Source organism: Oculina patagonica, chromosome 1 (assembly GCF_052425735.1).
Source record: "Oculina patagonica isolate OP01 chromosome 1, crgOcupat, whole genome shotgun sequence".
Lineage (NCBI taxonomy): Eukaryota > Metazoa > Cnidaria > Anthozoa > Scleractinia > Oculinidae > Oculina > Oculina patagonica.
Genome location: NC_135758.1, coordinates 3,922,004 through 3,949,237, shown reverse-complemented (window position 1 = coordinate 3,949,237; position 27,234 = coordinate 3,922,004). Strand labels below are relative to the sequence as shown.

The 27,234-nt window shown below is 39.6% G+C and overlaps 1 protein-coding gene across 1 annotated transcript; it reads right to left on the bottom strand.

Annotated features, from left to right (window-relative positions):
• Window positions 1-781: 781 nt before the first annotated feature.
• LOC144648219 (uncharacterized) lies at window positions 782-27,234 on the bottom strand. Its single transcript, XM_078507871.1, is given in 19 exon segments — window positions 782-2,084; window positions 2,799-3,563; window positions 4,170-9,057; window positions 9,592-10,976; window positions 12,147-12,455; window positions 12,457-12,827; window positions 13,497-13,631; window positions 14,333-14,383; window positions 14,754-14,802; window positions 15,763-15,836; window positions 16,956-17,230; window positions 17,830-17,950; window positions 18,957-19,188; window positions 21,442-21,515; window positions 21,693-22,680; window positions 23,148-23,280; window positions 24,026-24,162; window positions 25,774-25,909; window positions 26,626-27,234. Coding segments are annotated over 19 exon segments (11,187 nt in total). The 5' UTR covers window positions 26,964-27,234; the 3' UTR covers window positions 782-1,358.

Sequence of the window (27,234 nt, the reverse complement as noted above, 5' to 3'; positions counted from 1 at the left end):
TACCTTCGGAAAAAACTGTTCACAGGCTACTTTCCCAGGTGTTCCTTACGCTAATCTTTGCAACTGTAACACGACACTTTTGTTCGTTTGTAACAAAATACTTTTGTCTTCCTTGAAAATGCGATAACATGAAACTTTTGTTTTTTGTTTGTTTTACGGCGGCATCGATGACATTTGTTTAATTTAATTAAGTACGGTTTAGACTGCACGAAAGACGATTCTCAAAAACTAAGAAAAAATCTAATCAAAAAAATATTTTTCGACAGGTTTTTTAAAAACAGTACAGCTAGGATATTTGTTTCCTGGTTGTCAGGTGTTCACGCCGAAAATACCGGTGCAAGTTTTTGCATACCTAATTACGAAAGCGCTGTGAAAGTCTCAAAATCTAATTTAATTAATTTGCGGTTTTTATTTGGCGCCAAGAGTCTGCAGCCTACCGCAAACAGGCAGTACAAGCGATGTTCATGATGGTTCCAGAAAACAACGTAGACTAATCTGCGCATGCGTTGGTGTAAATACGTTGAGTAGTACCACAAGGAGAGCAAAGGTTTTACTGAAACAAATATATACCTTGGAGATCCTCATAAAAAGTAACGTAGATGTGCTTCACGTTTTACTTGGGGGGTATGGTCAGGTGCTCCCACCCCAACCCCCTCCACAGGAATAATTAATTAATTGATATTAATTAATTAATTGACTATTAAAGTTTACACGTTAGCGCACTAGCGGGTTAGCGGACGACAGCCCCAACAAACCATCACAATAGTGCATTCTGCACTAAAAACAAGCAAAACCCATTACAATTATTGAGAGCTAACCGTAAACAGGTTAACATGTGTGCTATTCAGGCTAACTGAAGTGTCCATATAGCCTGAATAGCACTCAGGTTAGCCTGAATAACGCTCAGGTTACTATTACCCGGTTAGCTGTTTACGGTTAGCTCTCAATAATTGTAATGGGTTTTGCTTGCTTCGGTGATTTCTTTTGTTTCGCTCATTTCGGTGGTTTCGCTTGTTTCGTTTCGGGTTTTATTACATGCCCTTTAAAAGCACTTATATTTCTAACAATCCGTTTGCATGGATAGTCATTTACCCATCCTACTGTCATTACTTGGAGCAGTTTCCGATAAGCTGTCAAAAGTGGTGGCTTCTGATTGGTGGAAAATGCTCATGAACCCTGGTCTAACCAATCAGGACAACCATCTCACTTCCTCAGCCAATAAGATGCCAAAGCAAACCCAACTGTGAACTGGGTTCGTGATTTTTCCCGCGCTTAGCGCCGCTTGCAAGAACCGCGAACACTGATTGGTTCTTTGCTTTAGCTAGCTGTATTGTGATTGGTCAGGTGTGGTTCCATGGCTACTTCCGTCTAATCTTCATCACCACAGGTCCATACGGCAATCTTCTGATCAGTTCAAGAACATCAACATTAGTCATGTACGCCACTTTCAGTCCATTCACCTCAAGAATCTCGTCACCAGGCCTCAAAGCACCACTCCTCCCGGCCACGCTGTCCTTGAACACATACCTCACGTGTATTGGCGCGTCGCCGTACAGCGAGTCCTGGCCCCCGCCTAAAGAGAACCCCAATCCAGACGCCCCCTTTTCAAGAGTTATCTCAGTCACCGAGGGCCCTTGAGGTACTTTATGAAGTCTGTCTTTTAGACTCATGGTCCCACCATTAGAGAAAAGTCTCTTCTTGAGACGTTCAAAAGTGGAGTGCTCCCCATTTTGTTTCGCGAGGTCCAGTGGAATTTTTTCAAGCGTTGGTGGTGTGTTACTGTTTGTATTTGCTAGGTTTTTCTTTTTGGTCAATTCCTCCTTTGTTGGCCAAGCCTCAGAATCTGAGGTGATTTCTTTATTGGCATTTTTGTTTCGTAGAAGTGTCATTGCTTTGGCGTGCTGCTTAGATCCTAGGGGCCGGCTAACGACTATAGCGACCCGTTCTGGGGTGTTTTTAAGCAGAGTCAAGGCTTCCGCGTTTGTTAGTCCTTTAAAAGATTTGCCATTTACCGATAACAAAATGTCACCTTTCTTGATAAGTCCATTTTGAGCTGTCACACTGCTGGAGAGGATCTGACGTACCTAGAATGACAAAGGATGGAAACGGTTTACTTTAATCTAGGTAGAGCTTCACATAAGTCCCGTCGGATGGCCCATGGCTAGATGGTTTATCTTCTGCGCTAGTAGATTAAAATAATTATTTACCAGCCTACTGGGCAAAGAAAATTTAATGACTTGAAAAAGGTAGAGCAAAAGTGACACAAGTGTATTACACAAGTGTAACAAAACTGTAAAGTGATTAAGGAGGGTAGATGAAAAAAAGAAAAATGCGTTCGAGAAAGGGAGAAAGGAGGGCAAAGAATGTGACAGGAGGGTGGGGAATGAGACAGGGAAGAGGGTTAAGGGGAGGAGGAATGGAGGTGGGGGTAGAGGGTACAGAAAGAGTGGGAAGGAGGAAAGGGGGTGGACAAACAAAGTTGAAAAGGGGAAGTCGGGCAGTAGAGAAAAGGGGGCTATGTGAGAACAAGGAAAAAAGCATAGGAAACGCGGCAAGGGAAGGGGGAGGAGGAGGAATGAGGCTAGGAGAAGGGAACAAAAGAATTGAAGCTACATAAGGAAAGGAGTTAAAGGGAGAGAGGAAAGCTAGCGCGTGGTTGGAAGTGGGCTATTGGAGGGAGAAACAAGGGGAAGGGAGTGGAATGAAAGGGAGAAGCCAGAAAAGGGAAGAAAGGGAGGGTGTGCAACCCAGCTACACAACTTTCCTTTGTTAGCACTTAGAAACAAATGCCCACTTACCATTATGTCATCATACGGCGTATCCACTCCTCCACTAACACTCATCCCCAGTCCAGCTCGGCCACTTTTTACGAGTTCCACAGTAAAGACTTTACAGTCCTCGTTGCTGACCGCCCAACTGACGCTTTTGTTGACAGGTCGTACCTCCTCTTCCTCCTCTTGCTCGGTGCTTTCATCGTCATCGCCAGGAATACCATCAATAATGGTCACCGGCACATCATCTTGACGCAAGTTGAGTGTTGGGCTCTCCGGCTCAAGATAGGCTGGGACATAATCATCGGGCTCATCAAAGGACCCATAAGGCGATGTTGGAGAATGGTCACCGTGAAATGGGGTCCCAAACGAGGATAAGCTGATAACTGACCTAGGGCGTTGGCTCCTATCTGTCGGTGGGCTCAATGACAATTCTGACGAGGTCTTTGAAATCGTGCTTGACTCGCGTGCAGTGGAAACAATTGGTTCTTCAACGTCTGTGACGCGCCTTCCCTCTGCAACCAGCTCAATAGCATCGCTCTCGCTGTCCTTCTTTCTTGCCACAGTGAGTTTGACCAGGGGTGGTGTATGCTTAAGGATGTTTAAGGCCTCTCCATGTGTTACGCCCACCAAACAATTATCATTGACTTGTAAGAGCTGGTCCCCAGTTCTCAGTCGGTTACAGTTGGCAGCTGGAGAGTTGGGTTGAATATCTTTGATGTAAAGCATGCCCAGGTGGGTGTCCAGGCCTCCAACAACCATTAGGCCAATAGACTGCTGTTCTTTAAGAAGCTACGATGGAAGGAAAAACAGCTCTTGTTACTAATTCAGTATTACGCTTCAGATAATACTTTACAGTCTTAACTATTTACAATGAAGATGAGTACCGATCAATCCATAAAAGGTCATCAGTCTTGATAATAATAATCACATTCACTGAATGTCTTACGAAATAAAACAAAATAATGACACATCGATGTGCCAAATAGCTTGACTTAGAAGAATGACTTACGAAGGGGTAAGCATTTCGGCATGGAATCCTCCCGTTAAAAATACGAAATTATAATTATATCAATTATTATTAAGGAGGATCAAAATACGAATTTTTATCAGATATAAAACTTTTAAATGTCATTCAAAATACTTTCTAGTGCAATACCAGATGTCGCTTTTGTAAACACACTCTTTTCCCACCTCACTAATAACACATAGTAAATGGCTAAAACCCTTCTATCCCAAATAGGTTCCGAGTTCAAAATAAAGGAAAAACAATTTTGCAAAACATCTCAAAACAAGCAGTACCACATTAACGTTCAACCAAACGGCTTTCCATTGGATGGTCAAACAGTAGTGTTTCATCCACAAATTTACGCATTAGGATTCTTTTGTTTGTCTCACCTGGACCTCTATAATCCCTTCATCCACATCAGGCTCCTGGTTCCGGCTGTTGATCAGCTGCTGAAGGTTTCCAGTGTGCCAGTAGTCTGTCTCTTCCCCTCCACCTGGTAGTTTGTCTGGGAACAACTGAGGCAATGAAGATGACCGTCTTCGCATTGGAGGAGGAGGGCGCATGGTGGCAACGGGAACTCGCTTCTTGTGGTCATCAACAGCAACAGGAGGACGCTGAATGTGCACGTCTCCAGCCGAGAAACTAGCACTTCTGGTAAAAGTATTACCAGCCACGGATGGGACATTGTCACCTTGAGTGGAACTACACGTATCATCCCATTCAGACGACAGTTCTGAGCTGTCAAAGTCGTCACTGTTAAATGCATTTACAGGATCAACTGCATTCTGTACAATCAATGGTTCTGCTACTTGTGAGTAGTTGTCGTCTTCAGTCGAGTCGACTTGTGCATGGGGTAACTCAGATTTCTGTTCTAATAATTCCAGAATATCATCGTCTTTATTGTTGTCCCATTCTTGAGCATTCTGTCTTGGAAGGGGAAGCTTGTGGCTGTTATCTTCAGTCTTCGAGACAAAACCAGCAGGAATTGGTGGTAAAGGTTTTGTTATTCTCTGCTCATCATTCTGCAGTGCTGTTGGCGAATCACTTTCTAAAGACCTATCGTGTTTAATATTCTTTTCTCCTCGTCTTTGCATTATACCAGCAGTGGTAATTGGCGGCAAAGGCTTCACATTTGGTTGATCGGCTGCGCTAGGAACGTCTCTTCGTTCGAAATCAATGTTCTTGTTCTGCATCCTTAAATCTATTGGTGGAGGTGCAGGCTTAAATCTGGGAGGACCAGGTGAGTTTGGTGGAACCAATGTTTTCTCACTGTCAACGTCATCTTGTGGTGAGATGGCCTTCAAAGCTAAGGGCGGCGGTAAGGGTTTAAATTTAGGTGGACCTGGCGACTTGGGACTACCTGCCGTTTCGTCAGAATCATCACTTTCATCCGGAATGGAATTTGTTCGCAATGGCAGTGGTGGTGGTACAGGTTTGAAAGTTGGTGGGCCAGGCGATGGCAAATCTTCGGTCTCATCGAAGGTACCTTGCATGTTTTCACCTTCAATGTCAAATTGAAAGTCGTCTTTACCCTCTGTTGTTGTTTCCAGCCTGTCATCACAAGACGAAGCTTTGTTAAATTTGCGTTGCAGTTCTTCCACAGTTCTCTGTTGCTGTGTGTTAGGTGTACTACCTAATTTAAGCAATACTGGCTTCTTTGGCACAGGTGGCTTTGAGGGAGATTTCTTTGGTACCCTGTCTTCAACAGCTTGCTCCCCTTCCTCGTCAACAGCTCTTGTGAAGGTTGTTGCATCAAGATGCTTTTCACGTGGCGGTGGCGGCGGTGGAAGTGGCCTATCTGCCAGTGATGTATCCGCCTCCAATTGTACATCAGGGTTTCTCATATCATAACCTTCTATTGACATACTCTTACTCAAGTTGTCCCTCTCAGATAGGTCTTGCACTTCTTGATTCCAATAAGTATTTTCACCGTCAGGTTCTTCGTTGTAAGGTTCTACTTGCACTGTTGAAATGACATCTTCTGTATGTGGTTCATCATTTAGCACGTCTCTCTCTTCTACAGGTGACACATCGTCAAACGTTGGTGAACCAAATGTGTTATTGTTCCCTTCCACATAACGTCTTTCCTCGAATGGGGGATGATTCATCTCAAATGCGGACGGCATTATTGGTACGTTTGTAGTTTCTTGAACAGGTACGCCTTTGTTAGTTTTGTCAATAACTGGGGCCTTTTCTCTCTCATTCTTGTGCTTACTCAAAGGAGCCTTCTTTGGCGAAGGTGGAGGAAGAGGTGGACCAGATCTCTTAGACTTCGAGAACAATCCTCTTGATGGTGAAACCGAACGACTTCTGTTCTCTTGATCCTTCGATTTATCTCGACTCTTTCTTCTACTGCGGAAACCAAACAGTTTCTTAGTCCAAGATCGTGATCGCTCACGTCCTTCGGGACTGCTTTCAAACGATGTGTCAGGCGACTCAAGATGGTTGGGATCAGCTCTTTTGTCCTTGCTTTTATGACCTTTAGAGAACAGTCTTTTGGAGGTTTTCTCCTTAACGGGGGAGGATAGGTTTTGCTGTTCTTTCTGATGCTTGGAGATTGGTTGATGTGGTTGAGGAGATGCCTTGGGCTTGATGTCAGGCTTGGAGGGAAGTACTTCTATGCCTAACCCTCCTGGAAGTGATTTTCGAGGAATGGTACTAGCTTTGCTGTTAACTGCAGGTCTTGTAGGGATAGGTGGTGCTGGCCGTCTATGCTTTACCAAATTCCCAGCCGTATCATGTCCTTCACTTAGTTGTTTTAACAGTTTACCAGACAGCTCCTCATGCGCAGGTTCACTTGTTGGGGCTTCTTGGAAATCATTAACACCTGAATCCGATTCAGAATCTTCATTTGTGTCCGTCATATTGAAGGAAGCACTGGCCTTCAAAGGTTCCAATTCAGGTGTGTCTCCTATCTCTTTGTCAGGCAATATTTGCAAGGATGACGCGGCAGTGTTTGTCTCTGAGGAGCCAACCTTTGACGTAATGGCATCGCTATGGTTAAATGTATCTTCCGATTCAGAGACCGCTGGTACTCCCTCAATTTCTATGGATTGTCCGTCCACGTTTGGCAAATCTTTGGAAAACGATGGCCGTTTGTCGGGTGTAGAGCTCCCACCTTCGCTACTTAGCTCATGTCCTGACCTTGAAGAGTCCTCTAAAGTCAATATCTGATCCAATAAGGCAAGCTCAGCTTCAGCTGATTCAGCCTCGGACCACAGCTCCATTTCCGGCGGAAGAGGAGGCGGCGACATTGCATCAGACGAATCTGTTACAGCAACGTCATCTTCCAGTGGTCTGAGATGGGACAACGAGCTGTCCACAGGAAGATCTGTTTCAGACACAATAGGAACGTTGGACGAAGAGCTTGTGGATTCCGGTAAGGATTCCTTTTCCTCTATATGGAAAACATTTCTACGAAACGATTTTTTCTTCTTCTTTGGAGAATGCTGAGATGAATGCCCGGATTCCACGCCACTTGGCGTCGTAGCTCGATGCTCGTCAGTGCTTAGACGCGATGGACGGGGTTTGACGTGCACGACTTTCATGGGTTGCAATCCATCAGCCATACTTTCCAAACTTTCTACAGTGAGCGGTGACATCCTTGGTGGAGGAGGAGCAGGTGGTAAGCTTTCCATGTCATCTTCAGGTGGCTGATTAACATCACTTGAAACATTCGCAGCACCAAAACCCGTTTTACTTAACTGAGGTAATGATTCATGGTGCGCATCGCCCAGAAACGATGACTCAGATTGATCGGATGTTTTCCTACCCTTTTTGGACCTAATTCGTAAAGGCAAGATCCTTTTCTTGGAATTTTTACGCTCTGGTTTGACTGGCTGCGGAAGTGGGCTGGAGATGTGCGGTACTTTCTCATTCCCATGTGGTAAAGACACCACTGCACCAGAAGACTTAACAGACCAGCTGGATGACCGGGAGCGTGGTGGCGGTGGTGCAGGGGGCAGACTGGACATGTCGTCATCTGGGCCATCTGGTGATTCAGGCACATCATTGAATGAGTCAACTACCTCTAAGGTCGAAGAATTTCCATGAGAAGGTGAAGACGATCCTGATGCTGCACTGTTATTTAAATGCTTTGATGCATGATTGGGTGATTCCCGGCCAAACCAAGGAGATGAAAGTGGTGATGAAGAATTTGAGGAAAGTGTGTCCAAACTAATGAAATGTTTGTCTAACTTAGGAGGTTTAGGAGGTGGAGGAGCATGAGGCAAGCTTGGGAGGCTTTCTAGTTCATCATCAAATAAACTTGGTGGTTTGATTGGTGCACTCTCCAGTCCATTCCATTGCGGAGACTCCACTGCAGCTGCATCTTCAACAATCGAATTCTTCATGGGTTTTCGTGTCCGTGCAGGTGGTATACTGTCCGTGTCATCTCCAAACAAACTGGGGGGTTTAATTGGCATCTGTGCTTGCATGTCTTCAGATGGCATTCTCACGTCTTCTCCAGAACTGGAAGATTCGTATGACTTGTTTATTGATTCCTCTTCGGTTTGTATAGTAAAGGGATCACGTGGCTTTGAATCCAGTTGAGCAAAGCCAGGGGTCTGTGTTGAGCTAGAATTTGTATCGTTCATTTCAGAGTCATCAAATGACGGTAATAAATTTCTGTGATGGTAATCGAAAATATCACCGAAGTCTGTTGGTGGATTTAAAGAGACTTCTTGTACAGTGTCTTTTACAAGGGGCTCATCTGCAGTAATGGATGAACTTTTCATTTGCAAATCGGTCGCTGGTACTGGTGGAGGAGGGATGGGAGGCGGCAGATCATCGAAATCAGAGTCTTCCAGAGCACTGCCCTCCACAACAGAGTCACATTCCTCTGTTATGATCAAATCGTCTGGGCGTTCTTGAGTTGGAGTTGCAGGCCTAGCTGTGTGTTCAGCCTCATGTAAATTATTTGACACAATCAGGCTAGTAGCTGTTTTAGTCGAAATGCCAGAATTCCCTTGGGAGATTAGCTCTCTAGGCATCTCCACCTGAGGCTTGAAGACTCCACTGCTCGAAAGCACTTCCCGCAGAATGTCTCCATCAGCTTTGTTCTTTACATCTTCCACCTCCTCTAGTTGACCATGTTCCTTCAGAGTGGGTGAAGGAATCGTTTCCTCGCCAGCATCATTTTGCTTTGGTGGTTTGGGTCCAGCTTGGGCTACAATTCTCACATCTCCCCTGGGGCAGTTTTTGACCATGTTTTGGACATCTTCAATGGCCATTTCTTCCAGTGACGTATCATTGATGGACTTAAGAACATCTCCAACCCTGAAATGTGGTACATACATAGCGAGATATCATTAGTGACTTCATGTTAACCAATGAAACAAACAAACAAAATAATAAACGTTTTTCGATTTTGTTTTTTCTTCGACTGGATGAAGGGGCACGTCATCATCTAAACATAACTGCCTACACCGTGCTTGTCGTTGCTAACAATATACTGTTTGTCCATCTTTGTAAACGTAATAGAAAACAAAGAAAAAGAGATTTTCCCAATATATCTTAAAAGCTATTATTTAGGAAAAATGTTGTGATAAACCTAGCTCGCTGGCAGAATGAACCAGAAACTCGACTATGACAAAACATTTTAATCTCAGTGGTTACCTATTATTTGTTTCGACGCTTGCAAATGCCCTTTTAATTTCCACTGATAAATCAAGATATTTTGTCCAACCGCATCCAATAACTGCAAGTAGGGGACGCATTTGATGCATAATACATTTCTTTCTTACACACACATTATAAATTAAATTGAAGAGCTAGTTTCATCTCCTGTTTGTAATTTTGCGTAATGCTTACCTGATATTACCATCTTTTCCCACTAAGCCAAATGACGATACCTCTGCCACTGTGACCTTCCCCTCCCCTGATAGGTCCACTTTCATGCCAAGGCTTCTGAACTTCTTCTGGTAAGTGATAACAAATGGCATATTCTCCACTCGTCTTCCAGCTACTGGTTTCACATCATTCCCTACTTCACATTCACTGCTGTCTTTAGAATGGAGTGGTGAAATTGGGGGTGTCAAGCTTTTTAGATCTTCAGTAACATCGTGTCCTTTCAATAACGTTTGCAGACCTTTATGTCCTTCAGTAAGTCCCTGTTTTGATGGGGCCTTGCTGTCAGATCTCTCAGAGCGCAAATCATTACCCACTGCAAGAGATTGAGTGCCTGTGCTTCTTTCAACAGGAGTTGCAAAATGTCGCTCAGATTCTTTCTTTAAGTCATTTTTCTTTGAGGTCTTTGATGGCAAACCTGACAGCCGTGGGGAAGATAGTTTTGGTGTTGATTCTACGGGCACTAACTGAGCCTCTGTTACGCTAGACTGTTCAGAAGATATTACATCATCATTTTGGTAGGTATTCAAATCGTTGCAAGCTTCCAAAAGAGATTCAAAATCCCAACCTGAACCTTCTTCATTTCCAGGTGAACTAGCCTCGTTGATCTTTGAGCTGGATTCTTGTGGAATCTCTTCTTGACGAGTGGACGCCTGACTATCTGTTTCGTCATGGTCAATAGTATTAAAAAGGTCCTGCTCCATGAATTTCTTCATTCGTGGACTAAGATCGGGAGGAGGAGAAACAATTGGAATTGACGATAGATGGAAATCATCCTCACTAAGTGAGGTGACGTCTGCAGGTATAGGAGGTGGTGGCGGAGAAAATGATGGAGGAGGGATTGACAAATTGCTGTCTAAAAGATGTTCCACGCCCAGCACTGGTGAGGGTGGGGGTGAGCAGGGTACCTCTGGAACTTGCTCTTGAGTATTTTCATTTTCCCGTCTCACAGACGGAGGTTCAAGTGATTTGTCTAAGATTTTCTTTTCATTGTCTAGCTGAGATTCCATAGAATTCGAAGGTGGTCCTTCACTATTCAATTTATCTGCGTGTTCAGTTTTAAGTGGTGATGTTGGTTCATTGTGTAGTTTTTGCTCTTGCAAGATTGGAGACTTTTGAAGAGGCGACTCCGCTTTTAATTTATTAGGAGTACTTGTTACTTTTCCTTGTGTTTGCAGGCCTTCTCTAAGTATCACAAACGTAACCAGTTCCATTGGTTTCTTGAGTAACTGCAACGCCATAGAATGAGTAACACCTTTCAAAGACACACCATTGACTGACACAAGTTTATCGCCAATGTGAAGCTGTCCATCTTGCGCACATACCATCCCGGACAGCAGTCTGCGAATCTGTAAAAAAAAGGAGAAAATCAACATCATCAAGGAATATCAACCACTTATACTATGGGTAAAGCGAGCTGCTTTTCAGGGCGGAGGACACTTAGAAGCAGTAGCGAAAACATCTTACATCTGCAAGACTCTACAGCAGCAGCGCAGTTATAATGGTACATTATCTGTTTTAGTGTTTATAAGGCGTAATCTTTTAATAACTCATGCCAATTCATGAATGTGGTTCAAACAGTTTAAGAGTACGTTGTTAAAACCCGTAGTGTGTTACTATTCTTTTAAACAGTACATGTTGCTGTGCGGATTTCATCTAAAAATAAACTTTAAAATTTTTGTAAAAACACACATAATAATAATAATAATAATAATAATAATAATAATAATAATAATAATAATAATAATAATAATAATAATAATCGAATGTTTATCCAGGATAGCCCTTCAGTACATGCGTACTGTTATCAATGGGGTCCTGCTGATTAAAAATTAAAAATTACTAAAATTACTAAATATATAATATACAATGAAAATTGTGTAAAAAGCGGATCATGCACTAAGTTAAAAACCTTAAAAAACTACAATAAAATATTACAAGTAAAAATCGTGGCTGTGGAAGGCATAATTGGCCCACAATCCTCGGCTGGTGTGTGGCTATGTCATGGGCCCGCAATGTGTACAGAGAGACAGACTACCAAGCGTCAAAGGACTGTAACGCATACACCTTTTTTTTTTATAAGAATACAGTTTTTCCGACCCAGGCTGAATATTCTTATTTTTCTGCCAATTTTAGGCTGAAAATATTCTTATGAACATTCTTAGAAAGTACCGTTTGACATTTCGGTTTTAGCAAGTATTGGGTAATCAATTACAAGTGTTTGGTGTCCATATCTGTATCGTGTTACATTGTGCACATGTACCATTGCTTTTCGTTGCAGCCTGGCCGTTTTGGCTTTAAACATGCAAAGCATTCCTCACAGTGATAAAGTGACGGAAATGAAAATACCTGATTTTGTTTCAACTAAAAACTATATTCTTTTCAAAATCTCGGCCTCGGGTTTATTCTTAAAATATTCTTAAAAATTCGCAAATTTCAGCCTCGATATTCTTATAAACTAGATTCTTATAAAATAAAAAGAGTGTATGGTGAAATAGATAATATTATAACATTAGTACCTGGAAGTATCCTTTAAGTTTCCCATAACTTGGCACTAATGACAGACCAAGTGTAGAGTTGGGTGCTTTCTTTATTTCCACTGTCAGTTTCCTGTAACCAGATGGAATGATCAAATTGTCCCCCAGCTCATCCTTCAATCTGTCCGATTTTGTGTTGATTTGCTCCTTGCTGGTTTTTATTCCATTTAGGATTGGTTTAGTCTGTTCTGCAAATTTGGATTCAGGTGTAGTTTGTGCTACATTAGAAGTATCAGTCCTTTCTACAGCTTTCTCTGCAACCCTATTTCCATTCTGCTGTATTTCCATTCAGGGAAACAGATCCTTGAACGCGAGGATCATTATCCTCTTTATCTTTTTGATGCTCAGATGATGGGATTCCATCTGTTTTCACAGATGATGCAGGTTTTTCTTCTTGTTTAACAGGTTGTACCTTTCCCCTCTGACTCGACCTTCGTCTATTCTCAGGAGGTTTGGGAAGTGGAACTGGGTCTTGTGTGGGAGTTTTTTCAAGCGACTCCTTTTTCTTGCCAGTTTCTTGCTTAGAACCCTGTTCCTGAGGCAACACCTTTGATCTTCTGATTTTCATCTGCGTTGAACTTGGCAGATCTCTGAAGATCTTGATGACGTCTTCTTGATCCATTCCTTTGAGATATGTGCCATTAACTTCAACAATTTGATCTCCTGTTTAAAACAATACAAAACAGATATGAGTCAAATACATTTTTTGAAGCATCTGAGCATAATATGATTAACAAGGTTGGTATCCTCTTTGGACCACAATTTCAAAACATTCAAGGACGTAAGTATGGATTGCTAAAACTCATTGGTAGTATACATTATAGAATTCATACTAATAATTTCAGTCTGACAGGAAACGAATACCATTTTAGGTAATTCGAGCACGAAATTTACTTTTTGACGACTTCAAAAACATCCCCAGGTACATTGAGTTGTACTCTTGTGCAAGACATTAATTTACTTTCACAGTTCCGCAAACTATTAGGACAAGATATCAAAATGCTAATGGAGGGGAGGGTGGGGGGGGGGGGACCTGCCATTGTCTAGCATTTAATCCAGCCCTGGGGAGTACTAGCAATACCCATAGTCACTTCGGGCTATGGAAACTGAGATAAGCTGCAGTGGTAAAGGACACAGTCACTTAGGCCCAAGTGAAGACATACCTAGTTCATAGTGTTATTTGTATGAAATCCCTAAACCCTCTTATATCAGATGTTTCTGCCACACTGTGGGTAACATGGTCTGTGTGTTGACAACGACCACTTCCACAAAGTTGTAGTTACCAGTCACTTCGCCATACTTCCTAAACACACGAATCATAACTGTACTTACCTATTTTTAACCCTACTCCTCTGGGGCTTTTTGCCAAAGCAGCTGAACCACCTTCGGTTACACTCTTGATGGACACACCCTCAGCTATGGTGTTCCCACGTGACTTGTCAATTGTAACACCCATGCCTAGTCCACCTGCAGATATAACACACAATCACTGTGAAAACCAACCCATAACATAACATAAGGTACAGTTGGTCTCCATCTGGCATTAAGGTCATTCCCCAGTATTGCAATGCGCATCCCTTCTGCACTTAATTTTGTGCGTGATAAGCGTGTGCCCACATTGAAAAATGGCGGCTTTTTCTTTATGGTTGGACCTCGCCTGAGAGGTAAAGGCATAATCATGGTGACAAGGTGCTTTTGCTCCTAATTGAGCATGGGCACCCCCTATTTTTATTTCAAAATAAGTTCCAATAAAACAAACAATCAACAAGCAACCTTAATGTTAAGGCAAGGTCCCAGAGTTGGTGGGTGGGGGGAAGGGGGGGGGGGTCCTTAAAAAGCCCTGACGTTTTTGCTTCAAAGACTGGAACTCAAGGATTTTCTCCTCTTGCAGGCCAGACAAAAATGTTGATTCTAGTACCTTAGAGCACTCAGCCATTAAAGAGTCCTTGAACTCCTGTCTTTCTTGTGTTGGAGCCCTAATGCCGATTAAAACCGACTCAGATCAAGTTTTGCCTACAGATACTCTATATTTGTTCACTCAGAGTCTCAGATATTTTGAAGGAAAACGGTGGATTTGTATTTTAAATGGGGCTTATTCAAAGGGGAACATGTTTATTCAAGAAAATAAGGATAAGATTCAAATGATAGCATTTTGACAAAATGCTTACCAGTGGGTTGTTTAATAACTGTGTAAATGTCTTCAAGATATTCTCCAACATCTGCAAATATTAAATACACTGTAAAGCAATCTGGTTTATGTAGATTTCCCCTAACTGAAGCTGAGCACCATATTTTTGGACCCAAACTCGTGCTCACTGTGTTGTTTCAGAAATATCCATACCTCTTCCACAGAAGGTGTTTTGGTGTTAACTCAAACCCCCCCCCCCCCCACCACACCCCTCTGGAAATTCCTGTTTAGCTTTATACTTCCTTTCAAAATTTTGGCTTTTGAAATTCCCTCCCCCCTCGGAATTTTCCTAAAAATTCACATTTGTTGTTAGATTAAAATTAAAAACTACATCATGATATTATAAGTCAGTCAGTCAGCTAGTTAGTCAAAAAAATAAAATAAAACAACCCAGATCATACCAGGTTCTTCTGTGAAAACAACATCATCTGACTCCTGAATGGCTTGAGACTGTAACAAAGTAAAACAAGGGATAAATTTTCACTTTTTCTTCAGTATTGTTTTACATACTACAGTCGAAGCTCTTGTAAGCGGACACCCTCGGGACGCGAAAAAAGTGTCCGTAACTGGAGCTGGCGGCTTTCGAGAATGGTTCTCGTATGCGGCCACTAGAGGTGTAGGGGATAGATGGCCACTTCAGGAGCTTGCCCAACTAACATAATGCTAATATGCATGTAAGTGGTGTTTCGAAATGTAACCGGACGTGGATGACGAAAAAGCAAACACTGAAATATGGTACTGTAATTACTGCAAAATCATTGTGACGAACAGAAATGTGAAGTTGATTGATAAAAATGAGCTGCAGAGGTTGTTAATAGGATTTTCCTTGGCATGTCCGCTTACGGGAGCTTAAAAACAAAGAAAAAGTCTAAGTCGTAATCTCCGAAAGTGTCCGCGGCCGCTTACGGGGATGTAAAAATACAGAGTTTGCATGGGAGTAAAAACGGGGTTTCAAACAAGGCGGCTGTAAGTAGAGCTGTCCGCTTACGAGAGTGACCGTTAAGAGAGCTTCTACTGTAGTTTTAAAATTTTCTAAAGTACACACATGTCTAGCAAGTTAAAGGTGTAATTTATCAGTTGTAAGCATAACTTTTAGCTTAACTTGTCATTTTAACAAAATTGAGAGACAAAGAAATACCACTAAGATGGTGACCTCAGATAAATGAATGAACTGTAAATTAAATGAACTGTAGTTAAAGTAATTCAGGTAAAAGACTCCTACAATTAGCGGCTTTTCTACTCATATGGTCCTTGTGTTATTCCAGAAACATTGCCTGGCATTTTTTTTATTCGCTTGGGTTCATGAACAAACTACATGTAATTTCTGAATTTTGTTAATATTCATGCTTTTTTCCTTTGAAAAAACAATGTAAAACATGATAGAATAATATAATTTTGTATCCAGTGTACCTTCTTTTTCTTGTTTGATTCTGCTGAGAGTGGAATCAGAGGATCACAAGATGAAGAAAGACTTGTCATGTTGTCTGAAAAGAATAAAACAACAAAGAGGCTCAGTCAGGACAATTTAGGGAATAGTGTATGTCATGTATAAATTCTATCAAAAACTTGAATGTGCTTAAATGCCCGTGAATCTCTATCCAAGGTTGAGTCCTAGTGAGGACAACATACAATCCAGGGTTTTCACTGACCTCGAATTAGATGAATTAACAATTAAGCCCAACCTTTTTTATACAATTTGCCTTAGCTTCTTTTATAGACCATCATTACTCGTCTCTTAATTTTCGATCTCTTTACAATTTTCACGGGATTTTGAATGCATGGTATTTGACTATACCAACAAATCCATTTTGTTTTTCGTTTCAACCAAAATTCCCTGTCTTTTTACTGACGTTGACAAGAACTAAGATTTTCCCTAACTTTTTCCTGACCTTGAAAAATGTTTGATTTTCCCTGACTGTGGCAACCCTGCACACGTAAAAATAACAAGGGCACCTTAATGCATGCGGCTAAAATCAGGTCAGCTCTTGCAAGGTTCCACATGAATGGCTCGCTACCCTTCAAGAGAACTTTGTTATTTTGATTTTCCTAAGCGAAGGAATAGTTCCGACACTGTGGCATCCCATTTATGATATTAAAACCAAAAAGTTTCGGAACTCTATAGGTTTTTAATTTCAGCTTTTACTGTTCATGTAAGTAACGGATATGAAGACTGCAGAAACAACGATTCGAATGAACTGCCAAGTGAACAGCCAAACATGTGCATAAGCATGTGGAAGGTCTGAACAAACAGACTGAGCAGACGAAGGTCGAAAGTGCAGAAAACCATCCATAAGACTGACTGACTAGAGGGTTTACTGACTAGATGGTAAAGAAAAAAGTCCTAATAGTTATGTTTGTGCAAGTAACCGACGCAATGAGTGGCTATGGTGGTTTACTTAGTAGTGATCTGTTGTCCCTATTTAATTTTATCGCTTAGGTAAATTACCATTGTTAGTTAAATTGAAGAAATTATAATAGTGAGAACAAACAGCAGAAACAATGATCCAAGCCCCCCCCAAAACAATAGCAACTGCTACACTTGAGGACCAGAAGAATTACAAGCTAATAACAGCTGCTACACTCCTGCTAAAATCCAAGCTTACCACAAGAATCTGAGCTCCCTGAAGCACCTGAGAGTGTTGATGCTGTCCCGACACTCTTTGATTTCCCAGACATCTTTTTATCCAGTAACTGACGCTCACTTTGAAGTTTGCTTAGTGCATCGTTTAGTTGCAAAGGTAACTTCTCTGATCCATTGCTCTGTAGGACTTTAATGTAGACTTTTCCTGGTGGAACTTTATCCAGAATGCTATAGACTTTTTCTACCGTTAGACCTTCTAGTTTCATGTCATTTATTTCAAGGAGTTGGTCACCTTGTCTGTAAAGTAAAATGGAAAACCTTAATTCTAAAGTTTAATGAGCAATGTCATGGCATATAAGTCATTTTTCTAATTCCTTTCAAATTGAAGGAAACCTCAACATAATAGTTTTCTAAGTTACATAAAAAAACAACAAAGATGTATGATTGCGTTTTAAGCTGCTGTCAATTACTATGAGGGTTCTGAGGAGGAGGAGGAAAAGAAGGGGGGGGGGGGTAAATCCCATTTCCCAGCCCACATTTTGCCCAAATCTCAGCCAGTTGTTTTCCCAAAACTAGAATCTCGGTCGTAGAAACATCTCGGCAACCAGGATGAAAATTTTCCCTTTGATATGAACACTCCAGCCTGGTTTGCAACTGGGCAGTCAAAATGGCATAATTTTGCATTGTATGTATTTCCACTTTAGAAGTATGTGAATACAAATGCTTTATTGGTAAAGTTGCAAGTGTCGATAAAGGTTGGTTGGTTTCGTCTCTTGAATATCATTCCGGTCAATCAGGCTGAAATTTCCCATATGAACAGGCAACAAAATTTGTTCTGGTAATCGAGACAGCCCATTTACTGGGCTTATATGAAGAGGCCATAAAACCATTTTTACCTGAGTCGTCCATCATTAGCAGCTGGTGTTCCTTCGATAACACACTGAACGAAAATGCCCTGTAACTGTTGAGTTGATGGATGACGCTCTCCTAAACCAATTCCCAAGCTATTGCCAGGCTCTGGAGAAAAGAAAATTAAGAAATCTTACATGAGGTCATTAACCAATAACAGCTCAGTTTTATAAAACACTGCTCAGTACATTGTTAACCTCACTGTTCCACCACACGTCATGGGGCACCTTTAAGTTTATAACTCCAAAAATGGCCTCAGAATTAAATATTAATTATTATTATAGCCTTAAAGATTCAGTCTGTCATAAGTTAAAGGGAATGCTAAAAACTTAAGGCTTTTTTATTTATATCAACAAGTATTTATTTATATAAAAACAAGCAAAAACTAGGTGTTAAATCGGAATTCAGATGTTTCAGCTTCGTCATGAAACCCTTACAAATTATGAAAAAAACTATTATGAACTTTAATTTCAAAGAAATTGTCAAAGATGACTGTAGCTTTTTTTGCTTTTTTGTGTCTTTTATTACTTCATATAAAAATACAGTTTGAATTCTGTGTGTGATTGGCTAAATAAAATAAACCATTTTTAATGTTTGAATGCAAGTAAAATCTAATAATTAGATATAATAAATCACAAATAGAAACCAAGTACATGTAGTGCACCCAGCTCATAGATCTCCAATTATTTAAGAACATTTGAGGAAATAATGTGAAAAACAGAAATGCTTAGGCCCTGCAGCTCAGGTTTTCTAAAATTTTGCACTTCTCAAATTCTTGTCATGTTTATGATAATTTATAACTACAATAAATATAACTACCGGTACTCTTTACAGAATTATTCATAGACACCAGAGAAGGAAAAAAAACATCTTTGAAATGTTATTCACTATCTAGTCAAAACTAGACTTTTGGAACATTTCATCAGACCAATTTAATTATCATAACAAACCCGCAGAACAAATTGACCCAGTTTTAAAATGTTAACAAAGTTTAAACTTAAAATAAAATCAAACACAATCACAATTTGAGTTGAAGCCAGATCATAATCAAAATTAATCCATAGAAACTATAATTATTAGTGATAAAAGAAACAAAAAAAAAATAAAATCACACCTTTATATAACACAATTTCAGTGCGTTTTTCCTTTTGGCTTCTTTTTTGACGCAGCTTTCGAAACATTGTTGGAGATGAAGAATTGCTTGAGCTTGACGATTCGGCTGTTACATCTTTGCTGTTACGACGAGAGCCTCCCGGTGAACTCCTAGGTGTTGTGAATGCAGATAAGCTTGGCGCTCCGGGGCTATTTCTTCTTACTTTTAATGTCACAATTCCTCTGCGAAGATTCTACAGGGCAGGATAATATTTACAACAACAAATGTTATACAGTGTATGGCTTTCACCTGGTGCATGGAATTTAGCAGACCGGTCATACAAAATATCATTATTAAAACCTTCAAAATAATTATATCCTCCCACAAATTTCAACTACTTGCACTGTGAATTGAAACTGAAATAAAACTATTGTAAATATTTAACAAATGCTTAACAGTTTCAAAAATTACTACAAGGATTTTAACTGTGGCTGTGTATGAATTGATTAGTTTTTCTGTTTTGCATGTTGTAGTAATAATTATTTTTGTTTGCTTTTGATAAACCTCTTGATCAATAACACTTAAGACAGGTGAAATTTGAACTTGTTAATATTTAATAATACAATGTAGCATTTGAAAGCCCCATGAGGAAAACCTCTTTGATCACTGAGCTTTGACGATAAAGATTGTGTTTAGAACTACTCAAAACCCCAGGTTCTCACAGTCATTTTTTCTGTAAAATAATAAAATTTGCATGTCAAGCAGGAGGTTTTCAAGCCTTAGCCCATTTTAGCACTGCATTCTAATTAAGCTAAGGATAATGCTAATTTTCTTCAGGAACAAACAAATGCCCTAAAGCTATTGATTTTTCTACACAATAGCTAGCAATTCTCATTCAAATTTATCCTGTCCTCTTTTCTTAAAACCGAGGAGAATGTAAACAGCAAAATTCATTATTTTATGAGTTGGCAACAATGGAAATAACCTAAGCTTACAGTGGAGCGTGACTAACACACCAAAGGTAATGCCTAACTATTATATCTCATTTATTTTTTTTATTACTGTATCTAGCATTTTCACCACTTTTCAAAATGAAATCAAGCTTTAATTAATGCCTTCAACAATCAACAACAGGTAATTCAATACTTTAAAGTAATTTATGACATTATTGGTGATGATTTTTGCAATTAACACTATTCAAGACTAAAGTTAACGTTCAGAACACATTCAAGATTTGCTTTTGGGAAGAATTATTTTGGTAAAGTGAATATAAATTTTGTCAGCTCTTGTTGAATTAATATATCTCCATTCAATAAGAAGAGGATAATTTACAAAAGTCCATGTATATCTTGTATACAGACCACTCTCTTTTGTTCAAAGAAACATACAAATTCTTTTAACAAGGAAATTGATTGTATATCATTTTCACAATAGAACCTCCCTGACCTATACTTATGAAGATCAATTTCCTAAATTTGAAAAGATAAAATTCTAATTTATTAAATAATGCTACCAAAGATATATTTTTTAAAACCATTAAGGTTGAAAGAACTAAACCAACATTTTCTTTTCAAGTGATGTAAGTTAGAAAAACAAAAATATTTTTATTTCAAATTTACACGTGAAAGTCAACAAAATTTCCTGAACAATAAAAATGGTGAAATTTGGTGTGATTGATAAACATGCACCCCCAGGGGGGTACTTGGAGTATACATGACGGGGGGGGGGGGGAGGGAGTCTGACATATTTTTTTGGGTTGAAAATTTACATGCTCGGTATTTTTTTGGGTCAAGAGATCTGTCAAGTATTTTTTTAGGTCTTAAAAAAATACGCATATTTTTTTGAGTCTCATCTCCGAGCGATCTTTTCATTTCTGGTTTTGGTTGCGATCAGTGGATCAGAAATTTTTTTATTCAAACTTTTTTTCAGCGATGTGTATTAGAAAGTTCTGCTTAATTGAATAAATCAGTATTTTTTTGGGTTGGAAAATTGGGTCTAAAATTTCAGGCTATTTTTTTGGGGTTTGCAATATAAAGCTCCGTCGTAAGCGGACATTCCCGTAAGTGGCCGCGGACACTTTCACAGATTACGACTTAGACTTTTTTCTTTGTTTTTAAGCTCCCATAAGCGGACACCCCAAAGAAGATCCCTAAAAAAACCCTCTGTATCTTGTTTTTGTCAATCAACTTTACATCGCCGTTCGTCACAATGATTTAACAGTAATTGCAATACCATATTTCAGTGTTAGTTCTGTCGTCATCTACGTCCATCCGGTCATTGTTAGCTGGGCAAGCCCCCGTAAGCGGTCATCTATCCCCTACACATCTAGTGGCCGCTTACGAGATCCATTCTCGTAAGCGGCCAGCTCCAGTTAGGGACACTTTTTTGTGTCCGAGGGTGTCCGCTTATGAGAGCTTCGACTGTATAACAGAAACAACTTGTCACTAGACAACATTTTTAGAGTTACCACTTCAACCAACCTTAAATTCACAACATTTTCAGTTACCTTAAATGTGTCCAAGGCTTCCCGATGTGAAAAATTTTGAAAAGCTGTTCCATTAACTGACAACACTTCATCTCCTGCAATTGACGACAACATGATTCAATCTCAACTGACATGTTTAAGTTGGCTTTATTTACTGGAAACAATACTACTGAAGGCTTGCTGTATTAATTTGTAACTTGGAGCATACAACAAAGCTAAAGCAGATAAATTTGCCTTAAGATATAACAAGGTTGCATTAGTTTAAGTCCTACCTCTTTTCATTCTTCCATCAGCTTCTGCCGCACCACCAGGAAGAATACTCTTCACATAAACTGCCATATCACCATGAGGTGAACCTTTACCTCCAACAATAGTGAACCCAAGACCTTTGCCGCTCATGCCTTTGACCAGTACAATGGTCACAATTTCCTCCTCCATTCCTTTACTGCTCCTTCTCTGGGAGTTATCAAAACTTCCTTTTCTCTTGGCTTGAGGTGAATCTCGTTCATTACTACCAACAAAATTTAAAGGTGTTGGTGCGCCTATGGTCATAACATTAGATGGAGGTTCGCCAAGATAGCGCGCAGGGAAAGCAATTCCCATGCCTCCTGGTGATTGAGGTCTCGGCAGCGAAGGTGAGATTTGACCAGGTTCTAATCTTGTTCTGGTGGTGGGGCCCTTTTCTTTTGACGTGTTTAATGAAATATTTGGAGAATTTCTCATTTTTGAGGCATCCATTATTGGCGAGGGTGGAGCCTTGCGAGGCGATGTTTTTGGCGCCAAGCCTTTTGTTAGAGGTTTATCTTCTAGAGTCACTGGCTCACTGTCTAGACTTTCCTCAGCTAAGACATCCTCTGAGTTTGCCTTTGACGGCTCATTTGAACCCAAAGATGAACTGCTTGAGGACCGACGCCTACCATTAGTCATAGTCGACATATTAGGAAGATTATCTTGTTCATTGTATGACTTCTCCAGTAAGTCAGTTTGTTTATTATGATCCTCCTTCTCGGGGATGTGATCAGTTATTCTAGAAGGACCATTTTCCATTAAATGTTGGATATCAGAGTCATTGGTCAGGTTACTTAATTTCTTTTTGGCGTCATGTGAAGTCTTTTTTATGCCTTTATTTAACACATTATCTGCAGATGCAGCACGAGGAAGACTCCTTGTTCCTTGGTTCATAGCTTTTCTGTGCACATTTTCCTGAGACTCTGATCGACTTCTTGTTGGCACTTTTCTCTCTGAAGAAGACTGGCTGCCCTGTGTACAAAACAATAAGCATTTTTATTTTAATATCATTACAAACAAAATCCAGAGTTTTCTTAGGCTTGGCTAAGATAATTGAACTAAAATAAAAAAAAAAAACAATAAATGGAATCTACAGTGGTATCTTCGGCATAGTGGCTTTTTCGATCCTGCTGATTCCAGATCGAACCTGGAGAAAAATCCTTGGAGCAAGGATGAGAACCAACAACAAACTTGACCCACATATGATGGCGGCGGGTCTGGGAATCAAACCTGCACCACATTGGTGCAGGCGAGTGCTTTCACCACTGCGCCATCCCTGCTCCAGGTTACATTAATATGTACTGGTAACTTCTAGGAAAGGGGAATAATAATTAAGGGGGGGGGGGAACACATCTGCAAGGGCATGTACTCGTAACCTCCTTCAATCTACATTTTGATGACTAACATATACAAATTACATCTGACGTAATGTTTAATACCTGTGTAGAGATAACCAGCTGTATAAGTTTTGGTGATGCTCGTAACAAGTCAACAGCCTCCTGTTGAGTGACACCTATCAAGCTGTGACCATTGATCCACAACAGTTCATCACCATCCTTGAGTCGACCGTCCCTACACAGAAATAAATTACAAAAGATTTGTATTGAATAATAATTTTTATAACATTTTGAATAATCAAAGAATGAATAATTTACATAAAAGTTTTCAATTGACTGCTGGAAGTAATGTGTGATGTGCTTTGCTTGAATTACATTTGCAGAGCTCATGTTCTTTCTTCAAATTGCTCATACATGCTGTCTTAATTAATCGAAAGTCATCAAAACTTCACTTTTGCAATCATAATGCTTAATATCTGCAAAACGTTGCGTCGATTTCATGCAATAGGCCATTACACAAACACCCAACATTTTTGCATGACTAGGTCGCACTAGAAGCTCCTTATCAATTTTCAACAGGAAGGTGCAAAAAGTAACATTCAGAATGACCAACACTGAACATGAAAATTTGCATTGCAAATGTCACTTTGGGATATTGCTTTGTAAACAAATTTTAGATATTGAATTCTATTTTGATTTGTTTTTGGCATTTTGTGGCTTACAATTTGGAGTTTGGAATTTTGTGGTTAGAGTTAAGGACCAACTGATTTCTCATTAACTTTTAGCACATTGACTTATAAGTGTTTTGAGATATTGACTTATGTTACCAAATATAACTGATTCTGTCTAAGTGATATTGATTTCGGTGTTTGACTCATCCATCTGGGGTAGTGGCAAGCCGAGCACTGACCATCGCCCTTGCTAGTAATAATACTGCAGTTGTAACAATCGCCAGAAAGCTTAATATAAACATCACTAACCTTGCGGCAGCTCCTCCAGGGCTGACATCAGATATAAAAACACCTTTCTCTCCTGTAGTGTGGTTCAGCTTCATTGATATTTGTACTCCAAGCCCACGACTGTCCTTTAGGATGTGAATCTTTTTTACCGTATTTTTCTGTATTATAATTATGTAAGAGAAACATGTTATAAACTAAGGAGTTTTTAAGACGGATTCCGCTGAAAGTTCGAGCAATGAGTGCGAAAATTAAGTACCAAAAATCTACTCATTGCACGGCAACATTTTGTATACTATTTAAAAGATCTCATCGAAATCCATTTGTCTTAGTGACCCCGCAATTAAATTCTAAAGCATTCTCAAGAAAATTAAAGTCAAACCTCGAAAAAATGTATTAAACGCGCCATTTTGTTTTGAACTGGCGCAAGACGTCCGTTTTAACTGAAATAAAGACAACTTCAAATCCATTTTTTTCTCGCGGGGTCAGCTTGAGTGCTAAATTTTTGGCAAGTTTTTGTTAGTTGTACTAAAACTGTTGCCATGCTAAGAGGTCTTTTTGGTAACTTTATGTTTGCCTGTATTGCTCGAAAATTGTGCGGAAACCATCTTAATAGCACCCACAGCGTCAAGATATCATCACTTTGTTCATGTTATGGTTTAATTTTATCTCAGGTTTAAAACTTTTTAAACCAGTTTGATTTTTATTTCCCTTTGTTTCAGATTATGATAATGACTATGAAACAATAGAAAACAAAATTCAAACTGGTTTGAAAAATTTTAAACCAGGGATAAAATTAAACCATAACATTCACAACCAACTTGCTTAATTCGTATCAACTGCCTGCATGACAATATTATACAGGGCTTCTGACAGAGTGCAGGAAAAAAATTAAATTGTGCGGGATTTGAGGGGATAATTGTGCAGAAAAAAATGTTGATTGTGCTGATAACTGTCTGTGCGGGATTGTACAATTTTTTGATGAACCAAATATTTGGTATTTGTAAATACGGGAACCCTTGGCATTATATATTAATATTGTGAGGAGAAAATTGATTTTGTTCATGGTTAACCTATCACTTCTTTTCAATGTTTTGGATATATGATATGATTCCAAAGTCTTGATCTTTTCAACAGTACACAACATCATAAAATCACTAAATAGCAAGTTTTCAACAGCACACACAGGTTAGGGAAAGAGTTATCCTGCACCCTAGGCCTGTCAAAAGCCCTGGCAAGAATTAATCCACATTAATTAAGGATTTCAGAGTTTTAATATCCCTTTCATTCCCTACAGTGACCAACATCTTACTTCTCCTCAATTTGAAGCAGATGGATGATGTGATTAAAGATAATCATCAACTAGGGAATATTGTATTGATGTAAATGTACCGCCAGAATAGGAAGAATTAAAATTTCAAGATCAGCTATAAAGAGGAAGTAAAGCATTCATGAAGTGCCAAGTTTCCTTATTCTTTATCATGTTTAATTTGACCCTCAAGATAAAACCGTTTCCACAATCAGGTTACAGGTTCTATTTTGCATGGTCATCTAGCTTAGATTTCCCAGTTTGTATGTCATACTGATCATTGAACAAATCCGGAGTGACAATCTGATGTTTTTTATGAGCTAATAATGAAGGAATTTTAATCCTATTACTCTAGAGGAACTCATAACTCTTAAAACTTTTTTAATTAGTCTGATGTATATTTTTCGTTAGTGAGGGTCATTCTGTATAGGGAAGTTAAAAGTATTTAAATGCTATTATTTACCGTTTTTGAAGCCTCAGGAGTTTTTTCATCTGGTGCAACAACGCCATTGGCTAGAGGTGTAATATTGACTTCAGTGGGGTTGCGAAGAACCTTTATTTTTAATTTTCCACTCCGTAAAGCACTTCCTAAGTACCATCTGATAAAAAAGTGAGAAATGCTCTAACTATAAATAATGATAATGATTGATACACATGGACAAATATCAGTTGATTTCAATTTAAGATTTTAGAGAATATTGTTTATGGATGTGAAATGAAATATACAAACAGTAAATACATGCATGAAATTGAAGCTAAGTAAGACAATGATATTACTTTGGAAACACAATCGTGAATTTGTAAAAATAATAGCAAATCATTAATTAATGAATTATTTTCTTTTTCAGTTCTTATCAGGAATCCAACATAAATGCAGCGACGTGCATTTCAAACACATCAACACAACAAAACACACTAAGGATCGATTGTGTGTGTTCGTTATTATAAACAAAGGTCACACAATACAGATCAATACAAATGAAGGAAATGCGTTAAAAATGAACCAAATTTCACACAAACAACTAACAAACCACAAGCAATACAAAGTTCTTGAGCGTTAAGTTGTATGCATAAATCATGTGGTAGCGAAAGGGTTCGCAAGATTGCTTTTAGATAAAGGTCGATTGTCATAAATTAAACTATCTTTAGATTCAAATTTTAAACCCTGGGGAGAAACGTTTTATTTAAAATGATTTTTTAAGTTCATCTTTGTGAATGAGCCAAATTGTGGGTATATTTCATTCACGCTTTCCTGTACACGAAAATATACCTGTTGCGGTTTTTAATAGAGCTTTAAGAAGTGTATGATTTTTACCTCGCACGTTCTAAGCTCGCCTTTGACAAATCATGGCCATTAATCTCCAACACTCGATCTCCAACTTCCAGTTTTCCATCTTGTTGAGCTCTACTACCTGGCGATAAATCGGCGATTCGGATATTTCCTAAAGCACTCCTTGTACGACTAGGACTTCCAGGATCTTTATTTTCGAGCACAACTCCAAAATTCCCCGAGCAGTCTTCAAATTCGAACGACCTAATGTCGCCTGTGCTAACGACATCTCCTTTTCGAAGAGGAGTTCCATTTTCTGTCCTCGAAGCCTTTTTAGCTCGCGGAGAAAACTCTCTCGAAGGAGAAACCTTACTTTCAGTCATGTTGTTTATAGTATAGTCTAAGTGCTAGAAGAGTCGTTGGTTATTGTTATTCTGTTCCGGACATTCCTCCAATACTTCCCGTCTTCACAACGATACGTAACCAAGTTATAACTCGTTTGCCGCGCTTTCCCAGCAAATCTACGTAATACCATACTTTTCACTCTTGCACTTGGTACCAGACATTTTCCAGCAAGGAATAAGGTTTACGGCGAGTCTTTAACTTCATAATCGTCTAGCAAAACCGTGTCTAACTATTCTTTGTGATTTGTAT